This window comes from Xyrauchen texanus, chromosome 17 (assembly GCF_025860055.1).
Source record: "Xyrauchen texanus isolate HMW12.3.18 chromosome 17, RBS_HiC_50CHRs, whole genome shotgun sequence".
Classification (NCBI taxonomy): domain Eukaryota; kingdom Metazoa; phylum Chordata; class Actinopteri; order Cypriniformes; family Catostomidae; genus Xyrauchen; species Xyrauchen texanus.
Window position 1 is genome coordinate 26,505,497 of NC_068292.1, and position 15,115 is coordinate 26,520,611.

Sequence of the window (15,115 nt, forward strand, 5' to 3'; positions counted from 1 at the left end):
ATAGAGAATCTGTGGGATATTGTGAAGAGAAAGTTGAGAGACGCAAGACCCAACACTCTGGATGAGCTTAAGGCCGCTATCGAAGCATCCTGGGCCTCCATAACACCTCAGCAGTGCCACAGGCTGATTGCCTCCATGCCACGCCGCATTGAAGCAGTCATTTCTGCAAAAGGATTCCCGACCAAGTATTGAGTGCATAACTGAACATAATTATTTGAAGGTTTACTTTTTTTTGGTATTAAAAACACTTCTTTTATTGGTCGGATGAAATATGCTAATTTTTTGAGATAGGAATTTTGGGTTTTCATGAGCTGTATGCCAAAATCATCAGTATTAAAACAATAAAAGACCTGAAATATTTCAGTTGGTGTGCAATGAATCTAAAATATATGAAAGTTTAATTTTTATCATTACATTATGGAAAATAATGACCTTTATCACAATATGCTAATTTTTTGAGAAGGACCTGTACATTGAAATTATATAGTCTAAAAGAAACAAAAGTGAAAATATTAAGACATGAAACATACACCAAAAACAGTCTTGTAAAATGTTTTTTAATTTACTTTTTTAGTTTCCTTTTCCCCTCTGATATGACAGATTTACAAATAATCCCATCCCCTCTGAACCCAGCCCTTACATAAACCCTCCCCTTATCACTTCCCCCAGGTGGAATGGGCCGATATGCGATATGAGACTAGAGTCTGGATCTTGGTGAGTGTGAATTTTAACATGCCTGGAACGTTATTGTACATACTAATACAGACTAATAAGCACATGTAGCATATACACGTACACGTACACACACACACACACACACACACACACACACACACACACACACACACGGTACACTCTGTTGAGGAATGGAGTGAAACACCACAGGTTGACTGCAGATTTGTTCTTTGACTATATATTCCCATGATTCCACTTGCTTGCACGATCCATAGCCAGCTGAATGCAGGTTCCCAACAAAGAGGGCCACCAATGTACCAATGTTTTCCTACAAAAAAGGGGAACTTGGTTGACCAAAAAAAAAAAAATATCATATTGATAATTTAAACACGACTAACCCACAGAGCACAAACATATTTACAAGCTCCGAAAACAAAAGGTAAAAATGCTCCTCTTTGATCCCCACCCCAAAAATGCTCAGGGGTTCACCTTCTTTTTGTATCTAAAATAAACATTATGAAAATAGAGGTTGCGCAGACAGTGTCAGTGGCTGACTGCTGGGTTCTGGATTGGGTCTTGATGCAGTTGTGATGTCACAGCTCGTCCCGGTCCCTGAGGATGGTGTAACGTGTGTCACTTGGGGCCAACTTCTGGAACGAACTCTCTGGGGGATTACTGGCCACCTCCCCAATCTCCTATTGGAACACACACACACAGTAAAATAAACAATTCATGGCCAGTGATGCAGACCAATAGCCCTTGTGTTCAATTAAGATCAGATCGACTGATTCATGAAATAAAATAAATAAAAACACAAAAATCAAGCAATTCCTTAATAAATTAGCATGTTGCGCTGTATTTTACTTTTGTTTAGGCATCAATGAGGACAACCAGTGTACATTTGTAGCGTCTTTTGACAAAAATGTTTAACAACTGCTAAATTATTCTTTTAAAAGGGCATTAAATCTGTCTATTTCATAATTATAATTTTTTTTTATTATTAATTGAAGTAAATTAACATGTTATACTAACAGTTCTAATAAAAACTTCCATTAAAAGCATTTATACTCATTACCATGTAATTTCATAACCTTGGAACATGCACAAACTACAAAACTATAAATAAAATAAAATGACAAAAACAAGAAAAAGTGCCAGCATGTCCAACTCAAAACATTATTATTAAACCAAAACCAATCAATTAAAGAATCCTCCCCATGAAGGAGTGCACCAAATTCGGTGAACTCTGACCTGTCCTGGAGTGCTGTCTGTTGGGTCGGGCCCGTGATGGAACTCTCTGTGCAACTTTCCTGAATGCAGGTCCAATACAAACTGCCTCAACTTTCCTGGAACCCTGTTCATACAAACAAAGCATAATACAGCAGTCATTTAAAGGATCAAAACAACAACAAAACAGGAAAACATGTTGAGCAGCATCATTAATTTAATGACTGATCAGATAAGGGCCTCCAGAGGGCCGGCAGTCTCCAAAACCATGGCCGTCTAACAAGGTAATGACATAATCTGTACTGTCAGAGATGCAAAGGATACATTAAATTCTCTGCCTATCAGCTATATCAAAGACTGACGAGATTGGATAATGGGATATGCGGAGTGCTCAGATTATGAAATGAAATCAAGCATGTACTGAATTATGATGCTTCTATCGTATACAACCTCTGGTGTCATAATTTTGATGCTGTAATAAAGTGGTAAAAAACAAAAACAAATGAAAAATCACTCGTATTGCACACACATAAATTAACAGTCAAAACTGGAGTCTACAATCATTGATTAATTGGTAGGTGTCTGGAAAAAGAGATAAACTGCAGGGAGGGAGGATGAAATATCTCTGAATTCAACACAGAAGTTGGAACATAAAAGCGCAATACTTACGCTAGGTCGCTAAACTCTGGGAAGACATACATGTGACGGAAACTATCAATGGCAATTATGGGGCAGTCAGAGGGGGTCTTCTGAATGTGTAGCAAAGGATGCCTAAACTTATCACAATCAGCATGAAGAAAATTTATAGAACCTGAGAGAGGAGAGATATTCATAAGACAGAAGTTAATTCACACGTGTCATAGATAAAGTTCCCAACTTCCCATTGCACAAAAACTTCTTAGCTTGTTTTGTTTAAAATATTCTGTATGACACTGAACTAAAAATGGATGTGCTCTGTAGACATTTTAATAGTGTGTATACTTGACAGATTAATCAGCTTGTACTCTGAGTGGGATGGAGGGGGTGATATAGCGAGTTCCATCTAGATTTGACCAACAATTATAAATGCATAAATGTATGATATGGTAGTTTTTTTCCGCTGCATTGCATCTCGCTGTGTTTTTCGGTATCTTGTGGCATGAGCACCAAGTTTAGGCACCCGTCAAGTAAAAAAAGTTCACATTTTAAAAAATGCGTCAACTTTCACATCAACACCCAACTGTGCAGTTATAATAGAGGTATAGCTGGTTTTTGCATAGTCGAGCCACAGTCTTCAACTGCCTGTCCAATTTTACACAGTCATCTGTGGAAGTGTTTAATACACCTCGTGCTACAATTGCATTATCTAGGTCTGTTAATGATCAATTATATAGATTCATTTTAAAGGTTAATTATTGTATTAGTCTGACTGAAATCAAACTTTTAAAGTGCATGCAAACATACTGAATATTAATTTGTGTCCCATTTCATCAGTTGCACTCCATTTAAAAATGCATCCTGTGTTTTACAAAAGTCACCGTATACAGTTACTGTCCCAACTCAAGGTACTCAAGGCAAGGTTTAGCCCAAAATGTCATCTTAACCAATCACAAAATAAAAAAAGTTAATGTTTTGAAGATGAAAACGCTTTTGAAATTCACGTGATACTGGAGTTTTCATGACTTATCATTGTTGTCACTTCCGAGTACTCAAGCTCATCGCTAATGTGCATACCCTTTTCACCGATAAGCTGGCGAGCCACTTCATGCTGAAACTTCTCCAGACTCTCTGTGTCATCCTTCTGATGGAAGAGAATCAGGAATGGGATGCCTTCCTCCGTCAGTTCCTTCACACATACACACACAAAACACAAACACACGTGCCGATAAGTGTTCATTTCTGAGGTTTAAGAGTGTGTAGGTCAGAAGGGTGATATACGCTTTGCATAGTGGGACAGCGGTGGGCCAGAGGAGCACATTGTAGAGACTCCAAGCTCCAAGAAAAGTTACCAAGCGACACAGACAGAAGCTTTGAAAAGTTATTAAAAACATGTGACGTATTTGAAGTAAATCTAAGAGAAAAAAACCCCCATACACCCACTAAAGGACATGGCATGCAGACTTTTTTTTTTTTTTTAAAACATAAACACACTTGAAACACACACAGTCAGATGGGTTTGAGTGTGGGAAAAGTACACTGAGGGGGAGGGGACTTTTCTTATGCAAATGATGAATTCACCATGCAGCTGAACTGTTAGGTACACAAAAATCAAACTGCAAACAAAATGGAACAAGTACATACTTTAGTATACTACACATGTACACACTGTACCAATAAAGACATAACGACAAAAGGAAACCATACCTCTCCATTTTCAAAGGTGATTTCTCGGACTAGTGGCACACACTTGTCCTGTGCCCAGGCGTAGCTGAGGTCAAAGTTTATGAGTGAGCCCATGTAAACCATGTCAGGAGCATTCTCTCCTATTGGCTTATAGATAATATTATCACCACTGAACCTCTCTGGCCTAGATATCGCTCTGAAAGTAAGAAAGCCAAGAGAGGAAAAGAAAGCATGATTATTGATTTGTGTTTTCACCCTTATTAATAACTGTGCAGCGTAGCTAAGAAAATCACTTTTAACATTAGGCCCTTTCCCACTGACTGTCCTGGTACTTTTCCCTCAGTAACTTTCTAGATAAGAACACTTACGAAGAACGGTACACCCGATGAGACTTTTTCCGTTGCATTCGTACTCACAAAGTAACCCCAGTAGTGACGTCATCTAGTATCGACCATTTTTAATCTGACATTATTTGTATGCACGTTTCAACAGCATCAACATCAAAAACACAGATAGAGGATGCCGAGATTGGAGCTACACTTTTGTTTCTTTAGCGCTGTTTTTAAAAGAACTTTGGCTGCATCGGAAAATGTAGGCAGCTACCTTATCAGTTCATGGTTTAAACAACAGTGTTTTTGGATGAATGGAACTCTCTGAACAGTTAAAACGGCACCTTATTTCATCCTATCTTCATTTATCCTTATACAGCCTCCGAAGGCAGCATTTTCCAGTTTTCAGACCCAGCCTGTGTCTTCAGGTTACAGTTTAAACTGGGCTCATGAGCCGTGCATGTGGTGCTCCATGCAGCAGCCGGAGGGAGAGATGAGACAAAGCAGTGAAAGCTCTGTTTAAGCACGGAGCACATGCTGAATTTAGCAGACAACATGTTGAAAATTCACTATAATCCTATTTATCAACATGAGCAATAAAGGATTATATGACTCAACAGAAATTATTGTACTGAAATACTCATTCGTTGACAAACAAAAAAGAAAAAAAAAAAGTCTTGATGCAAATTCACCATGCAGTAAAAGGCACACACGTAATACTTCCCTCATGTAAACTAGATTTCATAATGGTTTAGTGTATAATAAAGTTCAATCACCCGCTCTCGATAAACATCTGATTATTTATATCCATCACCCCAGGAAAAAGTCAGTGTAGTAATACAGAAATCACTTTATTTTCTGTTCAGTCACAGTACAGATGCAATGAGGACACACACACACACACGAAACTGGTGATTCTTTTTGGATACTTTGTTTTTTTAATGTTATTTCTGTTAAGGGAATTGTAAAGTTAGCGCAATCCTCTGAGTAGCAGGCTAGCACCTATTTGTTTACTATTGAAGCTATGGAGCTCCATTCCTTTCTCAATGCAGGTTTTTGACCTATCACAGGCTGCAGCACCTCCTATAGTCCCTATACACCCAAAAGTATCTTCCCCACAGTAGGAGCTAAAAATGCCCTCTAAACAGCTTTGAGGAACTATAGTTCCATATGTGCAAAAGTGACAAAAAGCACTAGTTCCAGGGATAAGTACCTAAAACAGGCTTTAGTACCACCAGTGGGAAAGGCCCTAAGGTGTCTGAGTGTCTCAGTTCTCCTACCCAAAAGCTGCCAGAAAAACGCAGTCATCTCTCAGGATGTTGGCCACTTTCTCATAAGTACGGTAGTTATCAGTGTCCTTTTGCTCAAAGTAACCAATGATGGTGCGTTTACTCCTCTGACATGGAAACAGAAATGAAATTAAGATTATATAGCATTGATCTCCTCTGAGCAGCATTAATCTAGTGGATACCTACTTTTAAATGTTTTACTTACATCTAAAGTGCTTGTCTCTTCAAGATTCTCCATCTCTTTAATTGGATCCACTTTCTGCTGACGGATGAAATCAGCGATTGCGGTCACTGACCTTTGACCCCTGTATTCTCTCTTCATCATCATTCCGTTCCTGAACAGCTTCAGTGTGGGGTATTTGCTTATCCTGTAGCGCTGTGCTATATCAGCTTTAAGAAATATCAAAGAAACAAAGCATATCTTAACCCATTCAGACCCAAATTATGTTCCAGGGGCACAAAATTATGACCATACTTTATTTTATTTATTACAAACATAAGTAATGATCACATAAAAAAAGCATTATCCATATTGCACAATGATTCATTTGAATTTATTTCTAGAAAACTTACATAAAAACTATTAATACAATATTTCTGCATCAATTAGTACCATTTAATAATTGATGCAAAAAAATAAAATAAAAAAATAATAATAAATATATATATATACACATTTACACACACACACACACACACACACACATATATATATATATATATATATATATATATATATATATATATATATATATATATATATATTTACAAGGATTGAGGTTATTCTAATTTCAAAGACAGACAGACTGAGGTTTGGATACAGAGCAAAGATGAACAGAGACTGAGAAAGAACTACATTTACATTTATTAATTTAGCAAACTAAAGAAAGAAGTAGAGAAAGGAGACAGAGCGTGTGCAAGAAGAAAAGGTGGAGGGGCCAAGACATGAAAGACAACCAATGTGGGGGGTAAATACCCCAAAACCGATCGGCTGGAATCAGACGTGCGCTGTCTCTCTCTCTCAAACACACACACATATCTCTGAGCCGCCTTGACTTCACAGAAGATGCAGTTTTGTCATTTAACCATCAAACATTTTACAAGACATCAATAATTCTGTTTAATTTGCTTTATCTCAAAGGCTAAAGCAATGTGTGTGTGTGTGTGTGTGTGTGTATAAACTCACAGTGCTGGTCGCAGTCCACCCGTGCGAACACCACCTGTGTAGGGTCTGGATATTCCTCTCGCACTATATTCGACGCCTCCTCAAAGATGGGATGGAGCATTTGACTAAATCGACACCTACAGAAAACACACATCTAAAATGAGCTTCAAATGTGCACCTTTTTGTATAAAGATTTACATAAGACTTTGTTCACACAGCGCATGCATTTGTTTTTTAAATCCAGTCTTTAGGACTGTTAGGAGTGTTATTTACATTTATTAATTTGGCTGATGCTTTTATCCAAAGAAACTTACAAAAGAGGAATAATACAACATAAGCGATTCATCTAAAGGAGACAGTAGTATGAAAAGTGCTGGATTACAAAGTTTCACTAACATCAGAAATAACTATCCAAGAGATATTTAGCAAGAGATTAAATCTGATCCTTTTTTTGTTTGTTTTGGCCAGCATAAACTGTTTCAGGTTTATCTACATCAGGTGCAATAGCAATGGCAAAACCATTACTATTACACCCCGGTCTATTAAAGCCTATTACTCTGCAGTTTTGTTCCAATTCTAAGCAAACACTTTAGGGATTGATTAATTTATTATATTTAGAGCTAATCTCTGCAGGCCAATAAGCCTCCAGGACCAGTGTGTAATTGCTCTGATGTAGATCAATTACAGTTAGCCAAATGCCAAATATGCATGATGTTGAAAATGTTTTGCATGCTGAATATTTTTTTTTTAACTTGGACTTCCAAAAACGTTTTTTTGAAGACAGAGAGTGAGTCAGCTTCACGGATGGAGTTGGGGAGTTCATTCCACCAACGTGGTATGATGAAGCTGAAAGTCCGGAAAAGTGTTTTGGTGCCTCTGTGTTGGTACAACAAGGCGACGTTCCTTAGCCGAACGCAGGCTTCTGGCGGGTGTAGCTCCGCAGAAATGATTTTAGGTATGTTGGAGCAGACCCAGTGACTGTTCTGTAGCATCAGAGCCTTGAATTTGATACGTGCATCAACCAGTAGCCAGTGGAGAGAGACAATCTGCACACTGCACAAATAGTGCAACATGGGCTATCTTTGGTTCATTAAAGACCAGACGTGCTGCTGCATTCTGGATCATTTCCAGAGGTCTAATTGCGCAAGCAGTGAGGCCTGCAATGAGAGCGTTACAGTAGTCCAGTCTAGTCTGACCAATCCTGTCAAAGCAACAGTTGCCATGCTGCCACTAATGTGACTCGTTTGCTGTTTTCCCAATGATAGCTTATGGAAGTAGTGTGTTTGAGTACTTTGGGATTTTATCAAAATACTCACAAAAATGTAAAACACGTTGTTGCCGGGTCATTTGTAATAGTGACACGAGTTACCCAGAGGGGATACCCAAAATGTGTGTTATTAGACAGCGCTGTTCACTTATGCTAATTTTATTAGACGTGTAATCGTGATTAAATTACATTTTTCTCTTTTCGTGTGACTTATGATCATTTGCCTTGATTCTGATTCACAGTCTCCACAGTTTTTAATCAAATTACTGTGTAATTTATCAATTTCTTTTACAAAAAACTTCAAATAAATATGTATTACAATGTCACACTTTACACCAACCCGCGTAAATTATACATTCTGTTTATGAGAATATTTTGCCCAAAACCACGTCATTCACAGCTGTCTCCCATTCATTCTTATGGGGAGTTCTGCGGAGCTTGACAGAGTGAGCAACCGTAATCAAAGAGGGTGGCGCTTAGCAAAGGGTCAATTGGTTATGTTACAACAAAACTTGAGTCTGATTTGCCTATATTAGGGCTGTCAGAGTTGGGTAGATGTGTGCAAAAAGTGCTAATTTCCTTTTTCTTATCCAAATGAAAATGAAAATGAAATCAGCAATTCTGACGCTCATCTGCAGGTGTTACAGACAGACAGACAGAGATACTCACCAGTCTGCATAGAAGTTGACAAGAGCCACCCCAGCATTGTCTGTGAAAAGACACATGTGGTTGAACTACTACAATGACAAAGCACTATCAGAGAACTCAAAGAATCCTGCTACGACTCAAACACACCCACATGCATGACACAGGTGTGGTGACAATAGGATTGAGACTGCTAACATAACAGTATCCTACAAACATACATTTACACATGGTACTCACTAAGGATGTCATCGATGTTCCCAGTATCCAGACTGGTTATCTCTCCTCGCCCTGGAGTATACAGACCTGTTACCTGGCAATAAAAATTATTCAATGGTAAACTGTTCATGTAGTCTTGCTTATGTGTGTTTATGCGAGTTCATGTGAACGTGTACATTATAAAGAAGCGTAGATAATTGTTGATAGGACAGTCATTCTTTTGATTTATAATCCAAATATGATCTATAAACACTGCCATGTTACTTAAAGGAATATTCTGGGTTCAATACAAGTTTAGCTCAATCAAAAACATTTGTGGCATAATGTTGATTAACACAAATTAATTTGACTTGCACCCCTTTTGTTTAAAAAAAGAAAACATTTAGATTAAAGTGATGAGTCTAAATAATTGTTTGTGGTAATGAACATTATACTTCAAATGCTGTCAATTGAGTTTAACTTGAACCCGTAATATTACTTTAAAGTAGAGCTGCACAATTCTGGATGTATTGAGAATCACGATTTCTCTCATGAAAAAAATGCTTATGTGATTTACAAAACCTGGAAATAAGGGTACTAAACAAAGTAACATGCAATGTACTAGAGGTTCTGACAAAATGTTCTCTAGTTCAATCCATGCAAAATGTTTAAAAGTAAAAAAAAAAAAGTATACTTGTTCAATGAACCATAAACAATTAATGAACACGCACCAAAACACCAAAGAAAGATGACCAGGGTCCCTGCATATTTGCATATTAAATTGCAATATTAGTAAAAAAAAAATGGCAGGATGGAAACAACAACTGCCCAAGTTACACCAGGAATGCACAATCCCTCCATCAGTGCTCAGACTGTCTGTAACAGGCTGAGAGAGGCCGGACTGAGGGCTCGTAGGCCTGTTGTAAAGCAGGTCCTTACCAAACATCACCGGCAACAATGTCACCTATGGCCACAAACCCACCTTCACTGGACCAGACATTACTGGCAAAAAGTGCTCTTAACTGACAATTTGTGGTTTTGTCTCACCAGGGGTGATGGTTGGACTTGCATTTATCATTGAAGGAATGAGCGTTACACAGAGGCTTGTACTCTGAAGAGGATCGATTTGGAGGGACCGTCATGGTCTGGGGTGGTGTGTCATTGCAGGCAATATCAACGCTGTGTGTTACAGGGAAGACATCCTCCTCCCTCATGTGGTACCATTCCTGATGGCTCATCCTGACATGACCCTCCAGCATGACAATGCCACCAGCCATACTGCTCGTTCTGTGCATGATTTCCTGCAAGACTGGAAGGTCAGTGTTCTGCCATGGCCAGCGAAGACCCTGGATCTCAATCCCATTGATCACACCTGGGACCTGCTGGATAGGAGGGTGAGGGCTAGGGCCATTCCCCCCAGAAATGTCTGGAAACTTGCAAGTGACTTGGTGGAAGAGTGGGGTAACATCTCACAGCAAGAACTGGCAGTACTTGCACTGCAGTACTTAATGCCCCTCCTCCCTTGTTCAGGGACACATTATTTAATTTCCTTTAGACGAATGTCTGTTCAGTTTATGTCTTAGTTGTTGAATCTTTTTATGTTCATAATAAATAAATATTTACACATGTTAGGTTTGCTGAAAATAAAAGCAGTTGAAAGTGAGAGGACATTTCTTTTTTTATATATATATATATATAATATATACACACACACACACACACACACACACATATATACATACAGTGACATGCAAAAGTTTGGGTACCCCTGGTCAAAATTCCTGTTGCTGTGAATAGTTAAATGAGTAGAAGATGAACTGATCTCCATAAGGCAATATTAGTGTATTATTTTTATTTTTTACAGTTTTATAGTGAAAAAAGGAAAGGAGCACCATCCAAATGTTTGGGCACCCCAAGAGATTGGAGCTCTCAGATAACTTTTACCAGGGTCTCAGCCCTTAATTCGCTTTTTAGGGCTATGGCTTGTTCACAATAATCATTTTAATAGGCCAGGTGATGCAAATTTCAAAGCTTAATAATACATACTCTGACTCCTCAAATCTTGTCCCAACAATCAGCAGCCATGGGCTCTTCTAAGCAGCTGCCTGGCACTCAAAATAATTGATGCTGACAAAGCAGAAGGCAGCTATAAGAAGATAGCAAAGAAGTTAAAAAATGTCAGTTTACAGGAATGGTGGAGTTCAAGTTAGAGGTCTGGAAGACCAAGAAAACTTTCAGAGAGAACTCCTAGTAGGATTGCTAGAAAGCAAATCAAAACCCCTGTTTGACTGCAAAAGAGCTAAAGGAAGATTTAGCAGACTCTGAAGTAATGGTGCACTGTTCTGTGCAGCGACACCTGGACAAATTTGACCTTCATGGAAGAGATTTGAGAGGAAAAACATTCCTGCATCCTCACCACAAATTTCAGCGTCAGAAGTATGCAAATGAACATCTAAACAAGCCTGATGCATTTTAGAAACTAGTCCTGTGGACTGATGAAGTTAAAATATACCTTTTTGGCCGCAATGAGCAAAAGTATGTTTGGAAAATAAAGGGTGAAGAATTTCATGAAAAGAACACCTCTCCAACTGTTAAGCACAGGGATGGATCGATCATGCTTTGTGCTTCTGTTGATGCCAGTGGCACTGGGGAACATTTTTCTGGTAGAGGAAAGAATGGATTAAATTAAATACCAGCTAATTCTGGAAGCAAACATCACACCATTTGTAAAAAAGCTGAAGATGAAAAGAGGATTGTTTCTACAACAGGATAATGATCCCAAACACACCTCAAAATCCACAATGGACTACCTCAAGAGGCACAAGCCGAAGGTTTTGCCTTGGCCCTCACAGTCTCCTGACCTAAACGTCATCGAAAATCTGTGGATAGACCTGAAAAGAGCAGTGCATGCAAGACGGCCCAAGAATCTCACAGAACTAGAAGCCTTTTGCAAGGAAGAATGGGCGAAAATACCCCAAAAATAATTTAAAGAAATTTAACTGGCTACAAAAAAATGTTACAAGCTGGGATTCTTGCCAGGGGGTGTTACTAAGTACTGACCATGCAGAGCGCCCAACCTTTTGCTTCAGGCCCTTTTCATTTTTTGTTATTTTGAAACTGTAAAAAAGTAAAATTGCTTAAAATATTAAAGAAATGTGTCATATTTAACTTTATGCCTTTTGGAAATCAGGCCATCTTTTTCTCGCTTAGCTATTTACAGCAACAGAAATTGATCAGGGGTGCCCAAACTTTTGCATGCCACTGTATATATATATATATATATATATATATATATATATATACACACACACACACACACACACACACACACACACACACACAAAGAGTTACATCTACCAATACCAGTTGCTTGGCAATGGGTCTTATTGGAGCAGACACAATAACAATGACGGTGATTCTTGAAATATGCTATTCATGTCATATCATTTATGTTGTCTACACCTCCAAAACACACGTAGAACTTTGAATTACTTTGCTATTTTGTACAAATCAAATTGACTTATTTATTACCATGACAAAACAAAACTGTTATTACATTTTTAATCAAGTGTACACAGAAAACAAGCTTCCTCTTTAAATCCAAATATGTGAAATGTTGGACAGCATTTATAACCTAATTATCCATTAATGTTAAAAAAATAAAAATCTGTAAATGATGGAGTTTCACTTTAGATTTTTTTTTTTTTTTTTTTTAAATATCTTATTTGCTGTTGGCAAATCAGTTTATAATTGTCTCATGCTTATCAGCATTTATATTGCCCATTGGCCATCCTGCTCTCAAGACATCAGTATTGGCCATTGAAGAAGAAGAAAAAAACAAAAACAGTCGACCACTTAAAATTAGCCCACTGACAAAGCTAAAAAGAACACTGAAGAGTTCTAACATAACCAACACATGCAAAGCCATATGTGATTCACTGGTATACAATTGGCAGATGCTAAATAATACTGCATAATTAATTCGCTATTCTTTCAGAGAACTCAAAATCTCCAACTGTCACAAGTTCAACAATGCCACAGAAGAAAAAAAAAAAACAGATAATTTTGATACCCGAGTTGCCGAGATGGGAGGAGTCCTTAACTTTCAACATGGTGGAGGAGAGACACTACAGAAACTGTAATGACAAGTTTTGTGTATTTTTCTAAATACAGCTAATTGTAAGCCCTTGCCGTTTTGGTCATATTAATTTATGTACTGTATTTCAGCAACCATTCTATGCATGGTGTACATTTTTACATCGTGAAAATAGCTTATATTTGACCAAAATTATATTATAGTCAGCAAGCTAACTGAGTAATATGTATTATCGTGTCAAAATAAAAGTTCAAGTAATACGTATGAATGAACCTGGCATCGTCCATATTTCTTGTTCTTTCCGACAACAAAGCACTTGAACACGAGTACTCGTAATTAACACTTCACAAGGGCAAAATAGCAGCATTAAGCCTAACCGGGAGTTAACTAGCCTGTTATTATGTCAAACTAATTCCATTTGCTACCTGTTATATATGGAGAAAAAGAGAGACAGAGATCCCTGCTAAAAAAGAAATAAAATAAAACCAACCTAAGCTGCTGGTTGGCTGATGGCCTTAGCTGTTAGATGGTCTGGCCCAGCCTGAACATCTGAAAGGTGCCTAAAACATCTCTAAAACCAGACAGCTGACTAGGCTGGGTGACCAGCTAAAACAAGTTTAGGCTGGTTTTAGCATTTTATTTTTCAACAGGGGTGAGACCAACTTTTAAATCAATAGCGAATGATTTAGCTCTTTTCATAAATTGTTAAAACTCCATCGAAGTTAATCGAGCACTTGTTTAAATTCACATTTGACAGTACTTTCACATCATGCAGGCTGAAAGGAGCAGTGCTGTCCGCTTCCGGGTTTACAGCCAATAGAATTCGGCCACAACAGAGTAGTTCACCAACCGGTTTCTTCTCTGCTGAGTCGGAGCACGGAATGCATCCCAGAATATCCCTCTCTTTACTTTAGGACTTTAAAGATCACTGTTGACAGCTGGGTACCACATGACGGCTATTGCAGAAACAAGTGCTTACTTCATTTGTTAAAGGCACTTTCTTGTTAAACAGGCTAACAAGTTGTCAACAAGTTGCAATTCACATTTAAAAGCCCAGCAGACACGCGAAACAAGCGTTGGGACAAAGTGTCATAGCTAGAACGCGAGTGACGTTGTACTTCCAATTTCTCCAAAAATCCTCTACTTGCATCATCATCTACACTGTAAAACAAAACACTCCCATTACCACTGAATACTGTGTGAAACTGCCAAAAATAAAGGTTTTATGAGCCGGTGGCCCTTAACTGCTTGCAAGCAAGCTAAAAGACATTATGAAGTCAGTTGTTAGCGGTTTTTACTCATAACAGTTATGCATTTGAATGGGAATGGTTGGCCCCCAGGCTGCTAACTCTCAAGCACCTCTTAAATGCTGTAGTTTTATGACTTGAAGTACGGTTACTGGAATAGCTCGTTAGCTACATTAGCCAGCACTTTCTGAGCCACCTGCAACTAGCATCCACTCATCGTTAGCAATTTTGCCGTCTTTGGCCATCAAAACTAGAGCGGCTAAAGTGATTTCGATGGTCCAATTCTGGAGACCTTCTCACAATGACCTGTTAAATAACGACCAAGAGCATCACATCCATGTCCACATACCCTCCCATTAGCTTACATTATCTGAGCTAGCTAGCACAAGTAAACCAGCAGGAAATGTGGAAGTAAATAGTCTGTGATAACTCAGCCACATACCAGCAGAAGGGTGAAGTAGTGCAGTTCAGAAGCGGGTATGAATGATGATAATTTCATTGTAAAATGGTGTTGGTCGAGGTTACGCTGTTGTTGGATCTAGCCAGGCTTTCGACACCACCTACTTCTCTGCTGCAGGAAACAGGCAGAACATACGACCAGGACTACGGAAACTGGAATTCCGGGTCTGTGTAGAACTATGGGAAATGTAGTTTA

General features: G+C 38.4%; 1 protein-coding gene across 2 annotated transcripts; it reads right to left on the bottom strand.

The window, feature by feature from the left end:
• Positions 1–552: 552 nt before the first annotated feature.
• On the bottom strand, positions 553–15,056 carry LOC127658110 (endoplasmic reticulum resident protein 44-like). Of its 2 annotated transcripts, XR_007972360.1 has the most exons (12): positions 14,903–15,056; positions 9,160–9,232; positions 8,944–8,983; positions 7,029–7,144; positions 6,048–6,232; positions 5,834–5,949; positions 4,246–4,420; positions 3,616–3,727; positions 2,572–2,713; positions 1,927–2,029; positions 1,165–1,370; positions 553–1,003 (listed from the first exon to the last, which is right to left on the bottom strand). XR_007972360.1 is itself a non-coding variant. In XM_052147215.1 (11 exons), exons 1-11 carry the CDS (start codon positions 14,957–14,959, stop codon positions 1,269–1,271), a joined length of 1,221 nt encoding a protein of 406 aa, XP_052003175.1. In that variant the 5' UTR covers positions 14,960–15,056; the 3' UTR covers positions 559–1,268. The 2 variants fall into 2 exon arrangements, 1 of the variants encoding a protein (XP_052003175.1); XM_052147215.1 differs by having other exon boundaries at positions 559–1,370.
• Positions 15,057–15,115: the final 59 nt, after the last annotated feature.